The sequence below is a fragment of the Acinonyx jubatus genome, chromosome B4 (genome assembly GCF_027475565.1).
Source record: "Acinonyx jubatus isolate Ajub_Pintada_27869175 chromosome B4, VMU_Ajub_asm_v1.0, whole genome shotgun sequence".
Lineage (NCBI taxonomy): Eukaryota > Metazoa > Chordata > Mammalia > Carnivora > Felidae > Acinonyx > Acinonyx jubatus.
Window position 1 is genome coordinate 110861777 of NC_069387.1, and position 25766 is coordinate 110887542.

At 36.5% G+C, this 25766-nt stretch overlaps 1 protein-coding gene across 2 annotated transcripts in view; it reads right to left on the reverse strand.

Moving 5' to 3' along the window:
• DCN (decorin) overlaps nt 1-25720 on the reverse strand; it is a 41347-nt gene extending 15627 nt beyond the window's left edge. Inside the window, exons 1-3 of one of the 2 annotated variants that reach the window (XM_015080841.3) lie at nt 25494-25720; nt 21241-21487; nt 6248-6360 (exon numbers count right to left, since the gene is read on the reverse strand). In XM_015080841.3, the coding sequence (XP_014936327.1) occupies nt 6248-6360; nt 21241-21454 (327 nt within the window). In that variant the 5' untranslated portion in view covers nt 21455-21487; nt 25494-25720. Of the gene's footprint in view, nt 1-6247; nt 6361-21240; nt 21488-22257; nt 22412-25493 lie in introns of those variants that run through there. The other variant, XM_015080842.3, reaches the window with a different exon arrangement.
• Between the last annotated feature and the right edge of the window lie 46 nt (nt 25721-25766).

Sequence of the window (25766 nt, forward strand, 5' to 3'; positions counted from 1 at the left end):
GCCAATGCCACAGGCATCCATCCCCCAGTCAACTTTTTAACCTAAAAATCCATATTCATTGACTGCTGTCACGGATTCCACTACAATAGGATGGCATTGATTTGTCCCGTCATCAGCAATGCAAGACATAAAATTTTCTTGCAGCCTTACAAATTTAGATAAAACTTTTCCCCAAAAGTTTGCCAAATTGGTATATTATGTTGTAGCTCACTGTAATTTCTTTGGATTTCTTGGTCACTTGAAAGGTAAAATCAATTTCCTTTTGTTCGGTATTTTATGGAAAGATTTGCGTGATCACAATACTTCTCATTTTTATTACATTTTCATATATTTAATAACTGGTTTATAGAAAATAAAGATACAGTTAACATGAAATGCAGAGCCTTAATATTTTTTATTCTGTTTTTGTCCTTTTTACATATAAGGTTTTATATAGTCAAGTATGTTAATATTTTTGGTAATTCTTAAATTTTTGTTCCTGCCTTCTCCTAATATAGAAAATTACTTCTCTTTCCTTATTGTTACACATATAGCTATTGCTAAACTTAGTTTCTGGCTACTTCTTTCTTTTCCAATGATATATATGTCTATAGAACCATACTTCTTATTATTCCAAGTCTTCTTGTCAACTAATCCTATGGGATTCGGGATAATTTTATCCAGGTCTGAGAAACTTGCTTTTCAGTTGTAGTGCACTTTGTGCATATATGAAAATGCACAGGGACAAAAAATAAAACAATGAGAACTTACACTATCAGAAATGCAGAAATACTTTCTGAAGGTAACAGCTGGTAGGTTAACCCATGTACATCCTCATGTTGTTCCCATTATTTGACTAATTAAACCTTATCACAAGTAACAATCTTTTAACTGATCCTAAAAGATGCATGGGTTGGTTAAGACAAAATCCCAGGAAATCCCAAAGCATATTACAAAAAATTCAAACACTCGCCATGGTTCAAGTCATAGGATATTAACATTTACAAGCAAAATGTCCAGGAAATTAGTAAAAGCAGAGCTAAGAGGTCTAAGAGGTCTAAGAGGTCTAAGAGGAGCTGCATCGTTGAAAGACACCCAACATGGCAGATGCTTAATTATGAAGAAAGAGAAGAGGATCTATTGCCATCTATGGAAGAAAACTCTGAAAGCTTGGCATCAGTAAATGTATTAAACATGGTCTGAAAATCTGCTTATTTTATGTTAAATGTCAAAACCCATTATGCAGAATCACCCTGATGATGTATTACCTGTTATTTCAGCCAATAAAATATTACTTTGTTCACTAGGTAATAACTAAATAACACCTCTACCTGTGAGCACTCCATAGTACTATCCGCGGTTAAGTTTTAGTGGCACTATGACACTTGCCCCAATTATTTCTTCAGTACACTGGGAATAATAATAGCACCTACAGGGGGTTATTGTGAGAGTCAAAGCACAGTGATGCATATGGACTTCTTTGCAAAGCACTTTTCAAATGGCATTGCTGGTTGAATGTTTTAATCCAGTGGAAATCACACCTGCTTTCAAATTAAAATACATTTGAAAAATAAATATAAGCTATGCAAATTTCGGTCATAATGAGGTAAAATTTTAAGAGCTATATGAGCTAGAACTTCACATAAAACAGATCCACAAGTGAAAACGAAGTTATTTGTGTATATACAGTATTGGTAAAGGTGGTTGATGTTAGTTCTATGCACACTGATACCTATGTAAGAAAGCACACTCATAAAATAACAGGCAATGACAAGATTGTAAGATAGGAATAAACTAATTACATTGGCTAATGCCAAAGGCCAGCAAAAGCAGAGAAAGAGTCAAAGGTGAACCTCAGGTAATCATCAGGAGATCAGCTAATGAAAAGAAGGAACCTCTTCTCATAAACAGCCTGAGATGATCTCTGGAAATGGTTCACCTCTCACTTGATCCAGAAAATCCTACAAAATCATGCAAGTCGAGACAATCAAATCTTTGTGTTCACTTTAAAAACGCACGTGAGATTTCCCAGGACATCAAGGAAAAGCCACCGATTATCTGAAGGATGTCACTTTGCAGAAGCCACATGTGCCATCCTGTCACTACGATCGTGGAGTTGGTAGCTGTGCCCAGGCCAGAGAGTGAAGCTGGACACAGGTGGCTCAGAAAGAGTGCCGAGTTTTTACTGAATATGCTTAAAAAATGCAGAGAGTAGAGCTGAACTTAAAGGTTTAGATGTAGATTCTCTGGTCATTGAGCACATCCAAGTGAACAAAACCAAGATGCAGGAGTTAAACTTATAGGGCTTATGGTTGGATTAACCCCTACCTGAGATAATCCTTACTGTAAAAGAGCAGATTCCTCTTAAATCAGAAGAGGAGGATGCACAGAACAAAAAGATATCACAGAAGAAACTGAAGAAACAAAAACTTATGGCCCGGAGTCAATTCTGCAAAAGATAAATGCAAACAAGAGTGAAAACAGAAAGAAAAGAAGAAAGAAAGAAAGAAAGAAAGAAAGAAGAAAGAAAGGAAGGAAAGAAGGAAGGAAGAAAAAGAAAGAGAGAAAAGAGAAAGACAAGTAGAATCGACTCATCAAGACTTTGCTAAGAGGTGAGAGAAGTCAGAGGAGAAGAGAACTTGCTGCTTGCGGGCAGGAAATGACTTGAGCATCACATAAACTAAAATCGAAGCATAGCCTCAAAAATCAGCACAACCTACTTCCTTTCCTTGGTAACTAAATAAAAAGGGATCTAGCCTGGGAGGTATGGGAGAGGTGATGAAAAGAAAACAGGCAATGGAAATGGAGTGGAAGAAAGAATAAAAGCATTTTCACCACCTTCATCCAAGAAGGTGATCGAAAGTTACAAACTTCCAGTTAAATGAGGGCTGGAATGTAAGGTACAACATTATGACTGCAGCCAACATTGGGGTATGGTATATTTGAAGGGTGCTAAGAGAGTAAGTCTTAAAAGGTCTCCTCGCAAGGTCACAAGAAAAAATACATTTTTTTCTTTTCACACACACACACACACACACACACACACACATATTGTCCAAGATGAAGGATATTAACTAAACTTATTGTGGTGATCACTTTGCAATATATGAAGTCATTATGCTGTATACCTTAAACTTATACAGTGCTGTGTGTCAATTATATTTCAACACAATTGAAACAAAAAAATGTTAAAGCCTGACTTCGTATTATTTCCCCAAAACCACTAATGCAGGTTTACACTGTACCAGGTATCGTTTTAAGGGACTGTATGGTTACTATCATATTTATAGGCAATAAATGTACAGAGTCAATTCAGAATGCTCTCAAGTTTAGATCTCAAGATTTGGCTCTTGTTTGCTGTGTGACTAGGGACAAGTAACTGAATAAGTAACCTCTCTGTACCTGAGTGCCCTCATCTGTATAAGGGAGTTATCAAGAGTGTCTACCTCATAAGAAGAGTTGTAAGAATTACATAAGTGACTGTATATAGGTATTAAGCCTAGTATGTAGTAATTGATACACAAACGTTCGTTATTATGAAACTTTTGACAATTTTTTATTTTTAATTAAAAAGAACTTCCTTACTAGATTTATTAAGCATTTATTCAAAGGAAATATATGAAAAGTTGGCATTGTAATACTTAATTTTCCATTATTTCACAGAATAATTATGTTTTTTCTATTACATAGAAAAGTATTATATTACATTTCTATAAGTATAAAACTACTCTTGCACAGCATATACTACTCATTATGAGACACAGAGTTTAAATTGATCAAATTATTGAGAAAAAAGGAAGCTTTCTGTTAAATCCTTTCTATTTTAATCTTTGCTAAATTTTCATTTCTCTTCTTCCTTCTCATTCAAGCGTGCCTTTCCTGGCTGAAATTATAGCGTTTATTTGCAAAATAACAAGTTTAGAAATGATCATGAATGAAAGAGTAAGAGAAAAATCGCTGGTTAACATTCCCTGAACAGTTGGAAGCTCTAATAAACTCTTCCTGTCTTCAATGTATACTTTGAAGTAGAAGGAAAGAGATTCCAAGATAGTAGTTGCCTCAAACATACTGAGAAGGAGACGTGGAAAAGAAAGAACATCTTATTACAAATGCCAGATCTAATGAGAGTGTCACAGAAACTAGATATCTCTTATTTAAGGCTATAAGGAGGTCAAACAAATTATTCAGATTATACTTAAACATACAGTAATTTGAGATTAGAGTAAGAGAATTCTCCTTCCTTAAAAAAGTCCCTTTAGGGTGAAGTTATAAAAATAAAATGAAGCCTTTAAATTTTAGCTCATTGGAAATAACATTAAATTTTTCTTAATCTTCTAACATATTCAATGACAGTTTGAAGAGTCATTGACAAACTGTGTTGGTATCACCATCAGCTCACTCCGAGTGAAAACATACCATGAAGGCAGAGAAAACGTGAGTTGGGGCTCAGGTCTGTATCTTATCAGTAGAAATGGATCCCATTGCTTCAAGATTTGAGATCACTAGCTCATGCCTTATCTTCACTCTTTGCAGCCTGTATCTTTCCCTCCAGCCAACTCCTGTATCTGCTTATTTTCTTTGCCTTGCCTGTCCTTTCACACAGAAAACCCTTTTTTTTTCTCTTCCTTTCAAAATTCTGCTAACCCTCTAGATCCTTTGTCCAATATTCTCTCAAATACTAACTGGTAACCTGATGTAGGATATGTCTGATTTGACTCTTTCTTAGTACCCATAACATTATCTTTACATCTCATAACTACGCAATTCTCTCCCTTTTTTTTCTGAAAATTCTAATGCTTTACGTTGTATTTTTAATGTTAAGCAAAACTCTGCTCTCCTGAAATTTCCACTCAGTTGCCAATAGGACAATTCTGTCACTTTGTAGTTGAAGTAAGTAAATTCAATTTCTCTTCTCCAATATGGCCTTTCATATATGTCACTCGTGACCTTTTTTCATTCAATTTAGATACCCACATCTCTGTCAACTGTGCCTATAAGAGATGATTTCCAGATTCTTTATCCCCATGATGATCATTCTGAAGATACTTAAAGGTTAATGCCCTTCTAAAAATGTCTTGCCCAGGACCAGACTCAATATTTCAAGAGGGGCCTACAGTGAGGTATTTGGTATTTATTATGGACATTGAAACCCAGCTTCTTTATAATAAACGTGCAATGACATTCTGAGGGGAGACTACATTCTACTCATCCCACAGGTAGAGAGCTGGACTAAAAATACAGTTCATAGGGATTCTGATGATCTACCTGAAAAGGCAATGCACTTTCTCTTACAGAAGGCTGCCTTAGCAATACTTAACCCTATTTGATTGGGTTGGTCATTCTCCATTTATAACGTACTTTCTCCCAACTACAGTTATACTCATTCTTTGTTCTTTGTGGCCTTCCTCTATGTCCTGGGAAGTGAACTTGGAAACTGCCTAACCCAGATGACCCTAACCTCTGACCTCTCATTAGGTTCATCCATAGGAGACACTGACAGGAAATCAGGAGGTGGGAATACAGTTCCCCACTTCTCTCAAGGTGGGCTTGCATACTTCATAACGCTTTGTTGGCTCCTATATCCCTTTGTAAATAGTCCCTTCAGTAAAGCCTTCTCTGTGAACCCTTTTGAGAGCGCCATTAATTTTCTGCTGGAATCCTATCCGGTACACTGGATGTGTGACACTATAATAATGACAATAAAAGCACAGATACAGATAAGAATGAAGCATGCATACTCCTGCATACAAAGCAAGATCTAGATATATAGATATAGATGTTTGGAGATAGAATTATATTTACTAAGTAAAACATGGATGTTTATCCCTTTTTCTATTGGTGCCAATCTTTGAGCCTTTGAAACACTTGCACCTCTTAGAAAATGAATGAAAGAAAGCAAAAAGAAATAAATGAATGCTAAGATCAGTAGTCCATCTTGTTCGCCTAATGAAGTACTATCTAACTGGGGAGATAAAGACTTTTATTCATGAAACATAAGAGAAGATTAAGATATATATTTTTAGGAAGCAAATACTAAAGATATATGGGGTATATGCAAGAAAACTGGCTGACTTTTAGGGGTTAATGAATACGATGCTTTGCTCCCCTATCGCTCCCTAAACAGAGAGTTTAATCAACACTTATGTGTTGATTTATTACCATATAGTACTCCAGGCCTTACCTGAGTTTTGTTTTGAAAAATCTTCCGAGTCAGATCTTGTTACAACTCACAAACCAACCAACAAACAAATACACAAAGAATCCTTACATGAAGGTTCTTCAGGTTCTTGAAGTCTCCATCTTTGATTTCGGTTATTTTGTTGTTTTGCAAGTCCAGCAGCGTAGTGTCAGGAGGGAGCTCTTTTGGCACTTTTTCCAAACCTTGCGTGAGAGTAAAAGTGATGTATAGTCAGTAAAAGGGGCACATGACTACAGAGTCACAAAGGATGTGTTTGCAAAGAAATCAGTGTTACAATGAAAATTTTACCAGTACCATAATTTTCTTCTTCTAGGAATTATACCGATTGTAGTTTAAAATCTCTGCTTTATTTTTCCCAAAGAAGTCAAAGGATGTATACAAAGGATACATATATATAAAGGTTACATATATGCATATTCAAGTATAAATAAACACATCATCTTCCCCATGTAATTACTTTTCTGAATAAAAGTAAAATTTATATTTTGTAAGAGTGGCTCAAATTTCTCAGTGCACATTGTTTTACCTCACTGTTCTTGTTTTAACAATCAATTCCTTTGATAAATGTTAAGTGCAAGCGACCTCTAAATCTATACTTTCTACATAAATATACCATGAGTAGAGAAGAGCTTCAGCCAAATCATCAAAGACCCTTTAGACTTAACATGACATTGCCACAGATCTACATTTAAAATGCCTCTCTTGGGGCGTCTGGTGGCTCAGTTTGTTAAGCGTCAATCTCAATCTCGCGTGGTTCGGGAGTTTGAGCCCTGCATCAGGCTCTGTGCTGACAGCTCAGAGCCTAGAGCCTGCTTTGAATTCTGTGTCTCCCTCTCTCTCTGCTCCTCCCCTGCTCACACTCTGTCTCTCTCTGTGTGTCTCAAAAATAATTAAGATTAAAAAAATTAAAATGCGTCTCTCTCTTCCATTGGCTTTGTTTCATATTGGTGTAGGTCGTTAAGCAAAAATTTGATATTCTATTGACTCAAATTCATGTGATCATTTCTATATTTTAGGTTGTATCACATAAATCAGAAAAGTTGTTTAACCTCTTCATCATATCTGAAACTTGAATTCTTTCATTCATTCAACAAAGCTTTACGGAATACTTCCTAGACACCATCAATTTATTAGGCCCGGGGGACACAGCAGGAACAAGACAGAAATTGTCCACATCTCCACAGAACATATAATTCAGTGTTTTCAATTACAAAGAAAATTTCTACAGGGACTACAACTGCTATGTTGCAAAGGTATCTTTCCAATTTTGAATTTTACGGAAGTACAGACTGTGGAATTACCATTGCAGTCATGGTGCTATATTCGTGTCTTCCATGAAAATTGCAGAGAATATTCCTGAAATCACCTACCTTCTAAGTTCTCTGCAAATAATTTTTTACTTACATTGTCACATTATCAGAGATCAACTATCATTATAAATTTAAATAGCGAAATGCAGGCAATGCTAAACATGTATAAATATATTCCAAGAACTCACTACAGAAACAGTTCACAGAGAAGTAACAAGAGTGAAGTGTTTTCAGCGATGAACAGCTATCTTGTAGGAGGATATTTAACTGCTCTACGCAGTCATGATTGCTGCCATTTTCAGAAATGTCAGATTGATAATTTCATGCAATTAGAAGTGGTAGGCTTCTGTCAAATCATTGATAATTAGTGTTCTCCAACCAAGAAAAGACACATTTCCTTTCCTTTGGAAAAAAGTTCCCATCTACATTTCATTATTAGTCGGTGGGCTTCTCTGTCAAAGTTTTAATCTCCACTTATGCTTACGTTTATATATTATTGAACTTAAATCCTAGTGACTCTTTTAACATTTGTTTAATGCCAAAGTGCAGATAAATGTCAGATGTGGAGAGGAAAAAATGATATATCTACTTGGCTAACAATTTTGATTATTTTGTCCTGGAATTTTAGGAACTGCTTGAGGTGAATTATATACGGCATTTTTCTGAAGATTTAATGTCAAAAAATCTTCAGGCTTGTGATTTTTGCATTTTAGTGCTTAGAAAGTCATTTTCTCGATTAAAATCATAACCCTACCATCTACTCTGAGCTACTAGTAAATTTATATCTATTTGGAGGATTTTATAGATCAGTATTTTTATTAAAGCTTTCTACTGATGTCGCTTTATACTTTATAAAAACTGAAAATATGTTATCTTATTTAACTTACATCAATCTGGCAAGATAGGTAAGGCTGTAGGGTGATTTTACTTTTCCAGATGATTTTTTGGAAAGGCTTCATGCCGTGAACAACTCACATAAGAGGGTCAAAGTGCAGACTAGAACACAATTTTCCTGTATCCCCAACAAGAGCTATTTAAAAAAAAATTTTTTTTGAATGTTTATTTAGTTTTGAAAGGAAGAGAAAGAGACAGGGGAGGGGCAGAGAGAGAGGGAGCTGTCAGCCCAGAGCCTGACATGGGGCTCAAACCCATGAACCGGGGATCATGATCTGATGCTCAACAGACTGAGCCACGCAGGCACCCCAGAACTATTCTGATGTCAGATACAATCACATGTTGTACATTTAAGGTCTAGACAGGGCATTGAACTTGCTCAACAACTAAAGGCAGAGTACAATGGGGACATTATCCCAGTTATGATTTCTTAAAATGTCACAAAGGAAAGGACCATTAAGTAATAGCTTGTCTATGATTCCCAAATGCTGATCAGAGAGACACTACAATGAGATTCCTACCAGTCTACATCAAACAAAATTCGACAAAAGTAAGTGCAACTGAGTTTGTTTTTAATGTAAATTACACACCCACACCCACATATACACAAACACATACATACACATTTCTGAGACTAGCATCTGCCTCCATTTCAAATATACCTTCTTAAAAAAATAATTCTGATAGCAGATGGCAGGTTGTTGTTACTTCGTTGAATTTGGTTTTGTACAAGAAATTAACTTGTTCAACATTCAAAACTTGACTTGTCCCAGAAATTAGGAAACTTCTAATATAGACCGAGGCTCTCTTTTATAGGTAATTTAAATTTAATGGAGTTATATGGCTTGTCTAAGGCATCTCATGTTTAACCTAAACCAAGAACAAGGTGACATGAGTCCTCACTCTAGATCTACCTGACGTGCCATAGATGTATGTAAACACGGTACATGTTTTTTTTAAAAGATGCTGATCTGCCCTTTTCCTTAAACATACTGTGCTGATTCTTAAATACTTGTTTTTATTTACAATTTATGTTTTATGGAATATTCCACCCACTCAAGTCCTTCTAGCTTCATTCTAATAACCCCTTAAAGTGTGCCCTTCACCCCCTCCTCTATAATATTCATCCTAACCACACCAGATAACAGTGACCCCTCTGCCACAAACTCCTTATGTATAATCTCATGAGGTATTGTCCTGCACTTTAGTTTTCTTTCTTTTCTGTAAATTCTGGGCAAGCAGGAACAAATGACTATATTTCATGAGAGCTGTGGTCTTACTGCTTTACACATAAAGGTAACTTGTTGATTGATTAGTTGGAAAATCATTATCTGTCCTGCTGTCCTTGGTGAAATGTTCATGGTCATGACTTCAAGATTTTTTCTGCTATGTTTTGTTATAATCATCTCTTCACATCCTGCTTTCATAACGGTTCTTACTTTTCCTCGGAAGTACTAGAATACAACTGGCTATAATAATCAGAATTTTCTTTCTGATTCTTGGTTTAGCTAGAAACATCTTAGTAATGAACACTACCATCTAATATGCTTTCCCCATTATCTGCACCTGAAAACTGCTCTCAATTTCTTCTGTGTCTATGACATATTTGTGAGGAACCTTTGTTCACATATGTCTGAAGTATACCACCTTTTCTGTCCCACGTGGTAACTGATACAGTGGTAACAGTTTCTTTGTATGACATATATTTCTCATGGGAAGAGATCAATTGTAAACCCTTGGATGGAGGAACAGACCCTCACTTATAGATAAGTATTATCAAAAACAATCAAGCAAATAATGAATACTGAATCTGATTAAGCCTGTAGATGTAACTCTCAATTTACAAGAGATACAGAAGTCAAAGGTATATGCTTAAGTCTATTAAAGAAATGGATTCAACAATGTCAATTAAAAAATGGGCAGAAGACATGAACAGACATTTCTCCAAAGAAAGCATACAGATGGCCAGCAGATACATGAAAAGAAGCTCAACATCACCCATTATCAAAGAAATACAGATCAAAACTCCGATGAGATATCACCTCACACCTGTTACAATGGCTAACATCCATAACACAAGAAACAATCAGCATTGGTGAGAATGTGAAGAAAAAGGAACCCTCAAGGACTGTTCATGGGAATGCAAACTGGTACAGCCAGTGTGGAAGACAGTATGGAGGTTCCTTAAAACATTAAAAATGGAACTACCTTAGGATCCAGCAGTCACACTAGTGGGTAATTACCCAAAGAATACAAGAACACTAATTCAAGGGAAGCATGCACTCCTGGGTTTATAGCCACATTATTTACAATGGCCAAGATATGGAAGGGGCCCAAGTGCCCAGTGATCAATGAATAAAAAAGATGTGGTGTATACACACACACACACACACACATACACACACACAAAGGAATATTATCCAGCCATAAGAAGGAATTAAATCTTGTCATTTGACATGGCATGGATGGATCTAGAGAGTATATTGCTACATAAAATAATTCAGTCGGAGAAAAGCAAATACTATATGATTTCACTCATATGTGGAATTTAAGAGACAAATAAGCAAAAGGGAACAAAAACGAGAGAGAGAGAGAGAGAGAGAGCAAGTGAGAGAGAAATAAACAAATTCTTAAGTACAGAAAACATACTGATGGTTACCAGAGGGGAGGGGAGTGAGGGGATGGGTTAAATAAGAGATGGAGATTAAGAAGTGCAGTTGTCTTGATGGGCACAGGGTGATGTGTGGAACTGAATTCCTATATTGTACACCTGAAATTAATATAACATTGTATGTTAACTCACTAGAATCAAAATAAAAACGTAAACAAAAATAAAGAAACAGATTCAACAAAATCCCTATTTCCTCAACAGATAAACCACAGGGGAAAGTAAAGAAAGGCTTGTTTTTCAATCATTTATAGTTTACAAGACTTTAAAGCTATTTATTTTTTTTTAATTTTTTTTTCAACGTTTATTTATTTTTGAGACAGAGAGAGACAGAGCATGAACGGGGGAGGGGCACAGAGAGAGGGAGACACAGAATCCGAAGCAGGCTCCAGGCTCTGAGCCATCAGCCCAGAGCCCGACGCGGGGCTCGAACTCACGGACCGCGAGATGTGACCTGAGCTGAAGTCGGACGCTTAACCGACTGAGCCACCCAGCCGCCCCAGAAAGCTATTTAACTAATTGCAGTGTATGTACTTCATTTGGATCCTAATTCACACAAACTGTAAAATTAAACATCCGTAATATTTACGAGATGGTTGAAAATGTGTACACTGAATGAATCTCAGATGATATTAAGAAATGATCTTAAATTTTAGATGTGATCTGGTTGTCATGATTGTATGAATTAAGAGCTCTAATCTTTCAGAGAAACATACCGATACATTATTGGATAAAATGACAGGACAACTGAAATTTGCTTTAAAATAACATGGAAGGCAGAGGCGCCTGGGTGGCTCAATCAGTTAAGCATCCAACTTCAGCTCAGGTCATGATCTCCCAGTCAGTGGGTTTGAACCCCGCATCGGGCTCCATGCTGACCGCTCAGAGCCTGCAGCCTGCTTCAGATTCTGTGTCTCCCTCTCTCTCTGTTCCTCCCCAGCTCGCACTCTGTCTCTCTCTGTCTCAAAAATGAATAAATTTTAAAAAATTAAAACTTTAAAAATTAAAAAAAATAATATGGAAGGGGGAAGGTGGGTGGAGATACGTAGAAAAATACAGGCATTAGTTGACAGTTGTTGAAGCTTGGTGATGAATGTACAAGGGTTTCTTATTTTGTAGATTTTGTATATTTAAAAATCTTCCTGTAACCTTTTAAATAAGATTGTTATTTGAATTTTAATCCTGGTTCCTCTTTTTTGATCCTTAACATCCTTGGGTAAGTTGCTTAAACTGTCTATGCCTCAGTTTTCTTGCAGCTTTCAAAGAAGTTTTGTGAGGATTCACTAAATTGTCCTACAACATAATTTCTTACCATCTTGCAGAGCAGGGCCTCAATTACTGGTACCTACAAGTATTTTCAATAAGGAGACAAAAGGGTGCCGCTCCGATTATCTTGCTGATTATTAGTCTGTAAATCTGTGGCAAAGTGACTGTTTTTCAGGGGTTTTTCCCTGTAATCCATACAATGATAACACGTATTATCCTGGAAGCTGACATCCGCTCTGCCTATGTGTCACACACACATTTTTCATTTATAGTTCTTACTCCTGGGTTGGCTCTTCTTACCAAACCCCGTGTGGTCTTGTTGCATTCATCCTTGCTCCCATGACGTTCAAAGTCTCTAAAGACGTTCACGGTCTTTGATGCTCAAGGTCTCTAGAGAGCTTGTCTACAAAGCCCTGCCTTTTGCTGGTATCTCCTCATTTCAGGAAGCACATGTTCCCCAGCAACTAACTCGGCCTCCCCAAAGCTGCTGCTGGTCCATTTAACTATAATTTTAATAGTGGCAAATGCTACACTCCTTTGGCAAATTCGGAAAATTTCAGTCATTTTTGCATTGGGCTATTTGTTTTGGTCAACATTATCATCTTTAGAGTCAGAGTGACTTCGTCTTAACATCAACTCGGACGCCAACCAGAGATAACTGGGACCTTTAACTCATTATATTCACATATATAACGCTTCTACTTCTTGATCTTAAAACGCTGGGCATGAAGTAGACTAGGGTGGAAATCCTAAAGTTAAAGATTACTTTGAGGTAATTAAAAAACTTTATTTTAGTTAAAAATTGTTTACTTGAACTAAAACTAATCTTCAGATAGCATACAAGCAGACAGTTGTTCAATCTTAAGTATATTTTTATCTCAAGCTTTTAAATTTAAAAAAAACCCTCAAATTCTGTCTTTATATATGATTTTATTAACCATCTATGATTTTAACTAAACCATTCCTACTGATACTGATGAATTTTATATTAATTCCTAAAACTATATGGAAAGTAAGATGTTAAGTATTTTATTTTATTTTATTTTATTTTATTTTATTTTATTTTATTTTATTTTATTCTCATGAAATTTATTGTCAAATTGGTTTCCATACAACACCCAGGGCTCATCCCAACTGGTGCCCTCCTCAACGCCCATCACCCCCCCACCCCCCCACCCCCTGTCAACCCTCAGTTTGTTCTCAGTTTTTAAGAGTCTCTTATGTTTTGGCTCCCTCCCTCTCTAACCTTTTAGGCATTTTAAATGAAATACCAATTTTCAAGGTAAAACTTGCTTCAAAAAAGATATTCTACAGGGGTGCTGAGGGGTTCAGTCAGTTAAGTGCCCGACTCCTGTTTTGGCTCAGGTCGTGATCTCACAGTTCAAGGGATCAAGCCCCATGTTGGGGGCTGTTTTGACAGCATGGAGTCTGCTTGGGATTCTCTTTCTCTCTCTCTCTCTCTCTCTCTTTCTGCCCCCCCCCACTTTCTCTGTCTCTCTAAAAAATGAATAAATAAGCATTTTATTAAAAAAGATACTTCTACGATGGAAAAAAAACTATGAAGATATGATTCAATGCCTTTCTTAAACTCAAGTAGAAAGTTTCAGTAACTATGAAGTAAACTTGTCAATTTTCATTATCATTGACTTGAGCTCTTAAGTAGTTAAATAATGACCTTCACAGGGACATGTAATATCTGTGGAGTTTCCACATAGAATACATAACTTATGCCTATGTTTCTCATTAGAAACATATATAAATCCAAGTGAGCGTGTAGAAGGTCACAGTTTCCAAAGATGACATTAATTATATCTCCCATCTCATATGCTCTTATTCAATAACAATAAAAAGATGAAGTCAAATCCTCCTCCTTTCAAACCTGGGCTGGCCTTACAATGTCTCTATGACCTAATGGAATGGGCCAGAGGAGACACGGTGTGACTTTTGAGGCCAGGTCAAAAAAGGTTGTACAGCTGCTACCCAGTTCTTCTGGGAAGCTTGCTCTGGGAGCAGCCAGGGGCCATGTAAAAAGCCTGTCTAAGCTGAGACCACCCTGCTGCAGGGGCCATCTGAAGCACTCCAGATGACAGAACAGCTGGGCTCATAGGCAACAGCAGCAACAACTGCCAGTTATGAGTGAGCTGTTTTGGGTGTGCTAGACTCCCCATGGCCCCGGCCCCAGCCAACACCTGACTGAAATGCAGGAGAGACCCCAAGTCAAATCTCCTGTCCTTAAATAATGAGCAAAACAAAATTATCTTTTTACGTGGTCAAGTTTTGAGATAGTATTTATTCAATAATAGTAACAGGGACAGAGTGATTCTCTCCATTCAATTACTTTTCAATGAGCTTCCTTTAATGTGATTCTAAATTTTTCATTGAAATGCAATTGTTTCTAAGGTTAGTCTGAATTATTTATTTGTTCTCCCAAATTCTGTAAAAGGAACTTTATCTTCGTTAAAATAGGGCTATTTGTTAAAGTAAATAAGATTCTACTTAAGATATTACCAGAAAATCATTTCTGAAATGAAGGCTAATGACAAATTATACTTTTTTTTTTCTAGTTGCCCCAGTGATGAATAGCATGGTTCTCTTAGCAAATGTCAGCAATCTGGTAAACTGCATGTTGGACAAAGGCCAGGTTGCCCTAAGACATCATGCCTTCCCCCCCTCCCCTGTTCTGTGGCAGGGGTCCAAACTCCACAATTTATTCTTGTTGACTGCCAACAATATTTTTTAATAATGCTGTCTTCAATTTAATAATGAAGACAATAGTGATACACTTCAGTTTTTGGCACATGACAGATACAACAGGTTGGAGTCTCAGTTCCACCAAAAACTTTTCTGTTCAAGGCATACATGTTTCCTGATTCCCCTCTTAAACACAACAATTTTATTGTGATGGCAGTTGCACTGGGTTTCAGAAATAGGAGATTCCCCCTTTAATTTGATTCTCTTTTCAAATAAACTCAAGGAAGGTTTAAGCTTCCTGATTCTATGGCCATCCACAAACAAACAAACAAACAAACAAACAAAACAACAACCAAAAAACAAAAATGCTGAGCCCCACAGCTCCAGGACTCCTAGTCAGCCATGTTTTCTCCTTTTTCCAGCTTGATAGAATCAAGAATATTGTAGAATTATGCACTCAGCCAAGCACTAGGGTCATGCATATATTCACTTATTCATTCATCAGGCAATTATTGATGTTTGAGAGCCTAATAAGTATAAGGCATTTTGTTGAGTACAGGGTATACAAAGTAAGTTATCACTATACTTTCCTTAGGGTATTGGAAGGAAATGTTTCAGTAAATAAATAAAATATACTGGATAACTACTATATATATGTTATATGTATAATATATATATAAATATATAAGAATAATCAAGGAAAATATAGATTATAGTGAAAGCACAGAAGTAGACAAGCTACAGGAAAGCAATCCGCCAACTAAGTCAAGGATTAATTGAACCTTGAGTGTTATAGTGTAGTTGCTTCAGGGCTTTCTCCTTTTATTGAGACTGGAATGAAAAGTGGATTAATTCTCCTTTATCCTTATTTTCAAGGAAATATATAATCTCTTTGCTATTCTCTGAAGGAGAAAAGTTAAGATTAGAGGGTCCCCTGCATTTCTTTTGCTCAGGGAGTTGATATTCCGGTAACCTATTCTCAGCCTGTCCTCTGGAGCCAGGATGATCTTGCAGAGGAGAACACATCACAGCTGTAGTCTGACCAAATGCCTTGATCTCACACAGCTGCCTCTCTCTCCCTCCTGGGACTGAGAATGAAACCAGGGATGTGTCAGTTCTCAGTCAGCTCAAGAAGACAGATGCTTCCTGTGGCTTTCTCTGACTCCTTTCTTCCTCCTCCCCATCTTTGACCCCTGATGTCAGGAACCTCGGCCATCAGAGTCGCATTAGAATTCTTCTTGCTTCATCTAAAGATCTGCCATACTCCACCCTACCCAATAATAATTTAGGCAACCCATTGGGCATGCTCGGTGCACAGCCTCCTTCCCGCACCATGTCTTAGACATACGCTTTGGCTGCATCTGAAACTCCCAGTGAGGGTCACCCATGTCCCTGCTGCTGCCACAAAAACTATAAAAGCAACTGAACTTCCAGCATTCTCTCTGACCCTCTACAAAACAGCCCTAACTTATTCTTCCGAGTTGATTTCACAGAGTAAGTGTAATGGTTCATTTACCTCATGGATAAAATTTGCTTCTGGAAAACCAGTCTCCCCAGACAAGAAACAAGCTATGGCATATATGTCTCAAGTGGTGGCCACTAACAAAATTTTCACCAGTTGAAGCAAAATGATTAAAAAGAAGAAAAGTAACTCTATGCAACTTGAAGGCTTGTATTTTTTTTTTGCTAAGATTTGTTTTAAACTAAAATATCCTTTGCCATATGAAGTACATTTTAGGAACCAGTAGGTATTTGTACTGCTTTTACAGGGCAAAATAAAATGTTACATCTTCTGACATCATCTCTAGAGAGCTAACTAGGTGGGTTTTGAATCATTTATGATTATAAAATAGCCAAATGTTTCATTGTTCTCCACTTAACCAAACCCCTTTTATTCAAAGGAATAGTGTTTGGAGAAGAGTGAACTACTTGATAATTGCAGCATTTTCTAATTCATGTCTGCTTATAGCTGGAGGTGATACAGTCCCTTTGGGAGGCAGGGGAGAGAAGGTGTTATTTTATATCAATCTTGACAAGCCATGTACTTCTTAGAGATTCTCAATTTCAAAGAAAAATACAAGAACATTATGAGGAATGGCCTCATGTGACTAGCTAAATGGTAAGCTAAATACAACAGAATGGTAAACCCTATTACAAACATTTCTATTCTTACCTAACGAAATGGGATCTATTCCCACTTACCCAATGAAAGTTGCAAAGTTACAGGTAGTAAATGGTAAAGCAGAATTTGAGTTCAGAGGTATTGAACGGCATAACCCAAGTTCTTTCAACTATTAAATAATTTTAAAAGGTATTTAAATTATTTTCAAGTTTGCTTATAGGAAATGTATCGACAAGTATTATTTAAGTTTGGAAGAATAGTCAAAAAACAATGCTGATTCTTATTTTACCTGCCAGGGTCGATCTGCCTTTTAGCAGCAAGATGAAAGTACCAAATAATGCTACCTGGTAACATGTGAGCCAAAGACGAATGGTTGCCTGATAACACTTGGGCCAAAGAGGATACGTATAAGTAAGGGGACTGTTTTCCTGCAAGATATTAGGTACGTAAAACAGAACTTCCAATCACAGGATCAATATTAGAACATTTGGAAAAGATTTCACTAAAATGAGTTACATTGGTGCCTTTTTGATTTTAAGGGAACTCATAGATTTCAAATTTGCTAAGCTTATGTTTATTTTATTTTTGTAATAAATGTTACATTTAAGAGTAAATTGCTTTATGTCTTAAGAGAAAAAAGAAAGAAGGAAGATAGAGGTTTCATAAAATTCTGATCCAATCTGCAATTACAAAAAAGTACAAGAAATTCAGCCAAACAACTTGGCCAATATCTATGGAGCATTCGTTATTTCTTGGACAGGTTGAAATATGCTCACTTTCTCAATCCTGGATGCTATAGAAATAATAAACATGCTATAGAAAATATATCATAATGCTATTCAGATACATTAGAATGAAGGATGAAAGCAGTCAATGTGTCTTCTTGAACCACCTCGAATTTTCCCATGGACTAATTATTCAATTGTAACTTCACAGTTTTAACATCTCAGCTTTGAAAGAACTGTTTACAAATTTGATGCCATTTAACTTTGTTAAAAATACATCTTAGTGGCAAAAATAGTCAAATGTTTTAATAAGAAATGTTTGCTTCTGTTAAACATTGTTTAGATGACAAAGGCCTACTGTCCTTCAACACTGTAGGTCCTCTCCCCTCATTAGAAGCTCTGGCAAGGATAATCCTTAAGAAAACATTAGCCTTTGATGCAGATAAGCATTCACATTTCTCGTTCCAAAGTGCATTACATTTTTTTCTCTGTTATAATAATTCAAGCTTCATGTTCAGATAACTAGAAAATTTAAACCAAAAAATAAACTGCATTGCCTTTACTATGAACAAGGTTGCCTATTTCTCCTTCCTTTTTTCTTTTTTTTCTTTTTTACATATCTTTTACATATCTTTCAGCCTTTATTCCATAGAATTGGAAAATATGTATTGGGGCACCTGGGTGGCTCAATCAGTTGAGCGCCCAAGTCTTGATTTCAGCTCAGGGCATGATCACACAGTTCGTGACTTCGAGCCCCAGGTTGGGCTCCATGCTGACAGTGCAGAGCCTGCTTGGGATTCTCTCTCCCCCTCTCTCTGCCCCTCCCCCACCTCTCTCTCTCTCTCTCTCTCTCTCTCTCTCTCTCTCTCTCAAAATAAATAAATAAACACTTAAAAATGTATTTTCTGTTTTAGAAATATCTGACCAAAATTATTTACAATATATTTAAATATCAATTTAACAGAAACTAAAAGTAACTTAGATGAGACCATTGCTCATGGGAACTCAGTTCTCTTAATTATATAGGGTTTCCCCAAACAAATCATTATTACAATGTTGGCTACTTCTTTGGTATATAATGTCAGTAAACCTTTTACAGGAAAGACGTGCACTCTGGGCTCTTAGATAAAGGTAACACGTAAAAAATTTCCTCATCAAAAAACAACTCACAATAAACAATACAAAATAATAACAAGGACAACAACAAAGCCGTATCATGAGACGCCCAAGTCAATGAACTTGATGTTTCCTGAGACTGGATTTTTCTGTTTAGTTTTGAGAAATAGCCTTAGGCCTTTTTTATGAAAGACCAGTAGAAAACTGTCTTCAATGCTTTCATCAGAGTCAAGCTTTATCAACTATTTATCATGTGAGCAAAATAAAGCCACATCTATGGAAAAATAAAACCAGTGAAGTGACCGAACAAGTCTTTGCTCCTTAAAATTATCAACTGTTCATTGTTGGTATTATATGTAGTGGGAATAATCATGAATCTTTTTAACGTTGTTATGAGAGGCCAAGTGAGATTTAACGTGTATCACATGTCTTAGGAACTTGGCCATTTAATAAATTTTTTAAAAGTCTACCACTTGGGGCACCTGGTGGCTCAGTTGATTAAGCATCTGACCGTTAATTTTAACTCAGGTCATGATCTCATGGTTCTTGAGTTTGAACCCCACATCAGTCTCTGTGATGGCAGCACGGAGCCTGCTTAGGATTCTCTGTCACCCTCTCTCTCTGCCTCTCTCTGCCTCTCTCTCTCTCTCTCTCTCTCTCAAAAATAAATAAATAAACATTAAAAAAACAAAAGTTTACCACTAGTATATCCATCATATGATGATTCCTCTGTTCAGATATTTTCATCTCCATTATTTTTCTGCCTATATGAGTAAGGCAGGTAATCTCTAGATGCTTATAATAGTTTCTATAGAATTTGATAGCAATCTAATCCCCCTTGTAGTGAATATACAATTCAAAAAAGAAATAATCACCACTAATATAATATCAGACCCACATGAATAAGGACCATATTTGTCTTCCTCATTCCTTTCTTCCCAGGGCTTACAACATTGTGGGGTCTCAATGTATTTGCTGAATGAATACATGAATCCAGTGGAATTATCCTGTAGCCTTTTTAAAGCCTTCTACACACTTTAGTGGGGAGGGGGTTAAATGGCTATATAATACGTCAGCACTGAAAAAGCTATCTTGAAGTGTTTGATTTTCAGTTGTTAGTATTGAATATGTTTTATGTTTTCCTGGGTTCTAGTTTGTAGTTTATTCCAACTATAGAAGTTAGTGGCAAATTTCCCTGCAAAATATTGCTAGAAAGCGTGTTCTGAATAAATATAGAGTGTCAAAAAGAAGTACCCTACTACACTATGGAGTTTCTCCTGTAAGGAAATACTCCATACCCCATGGTAAAGTCATTCTGTGGGGATTTTTTTTTCTTTATTTTTCCTTATAATAAATGAACCGAGAGAGAGAGAGAGAGAGAGATACAAATCAACTGTCATGTCAACTACATTCATTCCCCTTTGGCCCATCTGCTGGGGCCTCAAACTTTCTGGAGATTTATCTTTTGAGTGTATTGCTCTTGGAATTCCCAGGCCAAATTTTTCCTGAAACATGATAAATCAAAGTGTATACAGTGTGGGGCTAAAGTTATATGTCTCGTGATTATATTGGATATTTACACCATATCTTGGCTGTAAAGATTGCTTTTGAAACTTTCTAAAGAATATAAACAGCTAGATTACAGAATGCCAAATGTAAAGCCAAAACTAAGACCCAGAGATTAAGGGAGTAGTTTGGTACTTGAAAGATAATTTTTTGTTCTAAAACTTTACTTGTTTTACTTCTGATAACTCTACATACTTTACAATTTAGTAATGTTCAAACACCGTTATCTGGGCTAAGCCAAGAGTAGAGACATCACCCACGTCTTAATATCTAGTATTTCTTGAAAGCAAATCACTGAATTAAAATGAGCCTTCACTTTGGAATCATAGGACAGTGATTTGTTCAAAATTTTATTTCAAAGAAGGGGGACCATGAAGCTCAGAAAGATTTTTCAAAACGTGATTTGTCCAAGATTGTGCAAGTGATGGAGGCCCTACTTTAAAAAAGGGAAGAAAACAGTCTCCTAACTTCAAGGCTACTTCTTTCTATGCTATTCGGCTTCCTTTGCTTCTCCATAGGTGGCACTGTCTCTCACATTTGGAACTGCGGGGATTCAAAATGAAAATGTTTTAACTCTCAAGGAAGCCCATTCCTGTGAACACAACAGGGTAGGGGATATGTTAACTAACTATTTGAAACAAAGAGTAACAAAAAAATAGAACATAAAACAAGGTAAGGGAAGAGAGCCTCCTGCACCTACTCACCCAAATCAGAACACTGCACAACTCGAAGGTGGCACTGACAGCGGAAAGGACACACTGGCCCCAGAGGCTCTAATTCAGAATCAACAGGAGCGTGCTCTTCTGGGCCTATCCCAGAAGCCTCATCTTCTAGCATAAAGTCAAATAAGCCTCTCTGTTGGAACGGCCCAGCCCAGGAAACTTGTGCAAGCAGGAGGAAGATGATAGTTGCCTTCATGATTTATCTCATGTATTTTCACTGCCAAGGAACCTGGGAAACAAACGAAAGGTTTAGAAGAGTAGCACTGCCTGGTTACGGTGTTATCTCTGATATGACACCCCACAGTAGAGTGAGTGTAAAGCATAAAAAAAAACATATTTCATTTATTGTTAGGAAGCTAAATATTGAAATGTATTTGAAAGGTACACAATAGACTACCTGGCACAGCTATTTACTTATGTAAAGAAATGTGAATGTTCTTGAAATCTGCTTGCTTGAATTTGGAGTCTGAATTAAGGCAATATATATTCACATCATTTGCAAAATCTTTAAGATGATAGATCACGTTGGAATTTTCAATGCTCATTCAACATAAGCCATGCTACGGTCAAATAAAATTTCATCTATACACATGAGAGATCTCCAATTCCTGTGTCTGGAAGCCAATCTCCTCTCTCCATCCCACTGTATTTATCTTGGTCCAGACCTTTCTCATCACTCCCTGAACTTTCACAAGAGCTTCCAACTGGTCTCGGCCTTGGCCTTGAAGATTTCCTCTACTCCAGGCCATCTTCAACTCTGCTGCCCAAGTCATGTTCAGAAAATCAGATTTCATTCTATTTCTATTCTACTGAAAACTCCTTGTTGACTTCTCAAGGTTTGCCCATCAGGTCCACATCCCCTTTGCTGCAAGTGAGACCATTCACAATTTGGTGCCGATGTTTCAAGCCCTGTTTCTCTCCATTTCCTCTCCACTCCTCCACTCTTGACCCCCACCACAGCCCTGACACTCAAAGCTAATTGCCCTTTAAAATACCTACCTTGGGAGAGAGTTGTAAAGATTGAATGAGATAATGGACTTCCCTTGTGTATTCCCTGGCTCATCCACACAGGATGCTGCTTCCTCCCTCTTCTGTGTCCCAAAGCACGTTGCTCTTACCTCTTTTAAAGAACTTATCACATTATACTGTAATTTGTTTGGCGTGCTTGGTCTGTCCCCCCCAGCTAGAAGATGCACTCCTTCAGGGCGTGTCTTATTATTCTTTGTTCTGTACCCAGGCCTTGCACAATATTTTGCACAAAAATGACTCAATTGACCATCAATTTATTAACAATACACGTTATTCGGTTTGTTCCAAGCAACCAGTCTGATTTTTTAAAACACAAAGTTATATTTTTTCAATAGCAAATTTCTAGCATGAGGAAGGTAACCAGTCCAAAACTTAAATTTGGTATAAGCACAGTTTACTTTTCAAAATAAAGCTATTGACCAGTTTCTCAAACTGATCATTTTTTTAAAAAAACAAATAAACATCTATGGAAAACCCTACTGATTTTTATATGACTCCCATGTTACCTGGGTTTTTGTAAAGAAACAAAAGTACAGTTTTGACAAATCCATGTACTTCTCCATTCATTCAATAAGCCCTTTAGATTTATATATCTGTTGTTGAATTTGTTGTTTTGTTAGCTGAAGTGAACTAAATAAATCTTAATTGACAAAAAGTAGTTGATCATATGGAGAATAAGCAGTCTATTTTTGAGCTGATATATTTTAAAACACCACTGGAAATGTTCTAAGGATTCCAAAAACACATTGTAGATACTATCTTTAGTTTTGCCACATCTACGTTGAATTGTACACTTACAAGGAACATATTAAAGCTGCAAATTCATAACTAGACTTAAAGAATGATTTTTTCGTCAGCAGCCAATGGTAGCATATGCAAAAAAAAAAAAAAAAAAAAGAAAGAAGGAAGAAAGAAACCCAAAAAACAAACAACAACAACGAAACAAGCAACTTTGTATGCCCTGACCTTAAGGTATCTAAGGATCTTCTGGAAAATCTTGGCTAGGTCCACTAGAGAGGGAAAAACAGTTTTTGGATTTCTTACACTTTTGTTCTTAGTCTCTACTTATTACTGAGGTGTGTATAAGGCAGCACATATACAGAACGGGTCGTGGCTTTTCATTTAAAAAATACCACAAAGTTTATTATTCACGCTGCCCCTTTAAATTTGGTATCAGGTTTTCTCTAGGAGGATGTTCCCACTCATTTACTGAATAGCCTTTTTACGGAGACCCTATTGTTCTGGCAGTGTTTCCTTGGACGGGATCTCAGGGAGTGGTTTTTGGTCTGTTTCACATTAAAATGTAATGTTTACGGTTTACCACAGTTTGCTAGCCTTGCATATTTAATATCTTACAATTTTAGGAGAAAAATGAAGCAAAGTAATTGCAGATTTAATAAATAGCAATGCGAATTAATGCAGATGTTGCCTTTTGATCTTTTCTCCAGAGCAGAGAACGCCTGGTTGTTTCACTAACTCAAAAAAAAAAATGTTGAACATGAGCTCAGAGGAATATTATCATTTATATGTGTTTCCTCTTGTTAAAATGGTGCAAATTCTCTGCACAATATTTTTCTTGGTTAAAGCTGAACACAAACAGGAAGTTTATAGCTTTCATTACTTATATTATATCACTTTGATGCGTGTGCGTGTGCATGTGCGTGTGTGTGTATGTGTGTGCGTGTGCGTGTGTGTGTATGTGTGTGCGTGTGCGTGTGTGTGTATGTGTGTGCGTGTGTGTGTGTGTGTGTGTGTGTGTGTGTGTGTTCATTTTAACCCTGAATGTCCTGGAGAAGAATATGTCAAGAAACTTTATACAAATTCCCCCAGGAGATTATTTCTTTAAATTATTGCCATCATACTTGAAGATGCAGCATCTTCAAACAATCAGTGGGGGCTATTGATATTAATAATTTTTAATCATTTTTCCTTCCTTAGTATATAAGAAAAATAAACACAAAATAGCAGTTGCCCTGTGGAAACCAGAAGATTATTTACTGACATATTATATTTCCCAAGTTTCTTTGAAATTGTTTTAAGCATTCTCAAAAAGTATGACTCCTCCCTACCTGCTAATTGTTAGGTATAATGTCACTACTGCACTAAAGCTACTTGCCCCACTTTCTAAGTGTTTCATCAAAAATAATAATTTCTGTCTCCTTAAACTACTTCAGCCCATTAAATTCACTATGTAATTCAGATCACCATTTGTAGGATGTCATTTATGCCTTTAGTGTGACTTTCAAAATCCAAATTTAACCCTCAGGAGATTGGTAAAACTATAACTACAGACAAAAATAAAAATCCCCCAGCACTAGGTGAATGGAAAACCTCAATAATAACAGAAACGATTTAAAAATAGACAATAAAAAAGGCATTTATCCACAAATAAGGGCTGCTATAGGAGGCATTTGGTTCTTTTTCTGGTCAAAATAGCAATAGGAAAAGCAAAACCACAGGAATTTATGTCACTGGGAGCCCACTTAACCAGTGGTCATCGGTGGTACCCTCTTTTGAAATGAGCAAGAAAAATAACCTACACCCTAGTGATGTATCTTACAATACAATTTCATTTGCATTGAGAATACTGACTGGGTCTTATCTTTTCCTGTAAGGAATTATGTAGCTAACTGTGAGATTTTCTTTAATACACAGCATAATATTTGCAATATTTATTTTCACCTCTGTGATGATAATTTCTGTTCTTTTCTAGGTTGTAGAAATATACATTTAACTTCTGCAGCTCATCACCAGAGTTCACATCACTGAGGTTTTAAAAGTTCTGAACATATGCAAGAATTCAGGAGGGGACTAAATCCTTAAGTACATACATATAACCCAACTACAAATTCGATGCTGATATAGAATACTCTTTTTATAAATACTTTCTAAAGAGGTAAAACATTTCATTAGTACAAATACAAAATATATCAATATAGATACTCATGGTGTTAGGTTACAGTTTTTTAAATAAACATCTTTGCAAGAACAGAAAGAACTAAAACAATCCATTCAACCATTTTACCAAATATTTAACTTCTGTCTTCAAGCAATACTTGTTTAAAATGCTGCATAAAGATTATCAAAAGTTTAGCACGATTTTTTTTTGTCTCCTTTTTCTCACCAAACAATTCCTTTTTGCTCTCAACTTGATCGAAGTTTTATTAGTCTGTAGCAGAGTTCAGGACAATTATTGAAAACCATACCTTTTAATCCGGGGATTTGCCACAGGAACCCTCAAAGCTGAGATGTAATTACACTAAATATTCAGCCCCAGCAAAAGAGTTTGCAGGTGTGGAAAGGAGGAGGGGGTAGGTGCTGCTCTGTGACTGTCACTAGGTTGAAAACCTCCTGCTTCTACTCCATAGCACGGTTAAAAAATAAGGTTTCCCTCAATGAACACAATCCGGCTGACACCCACATTAGATCATATGGTAATGATATGTCTCTTGTATTGCAGCCAGAAAGTTTATCGACCT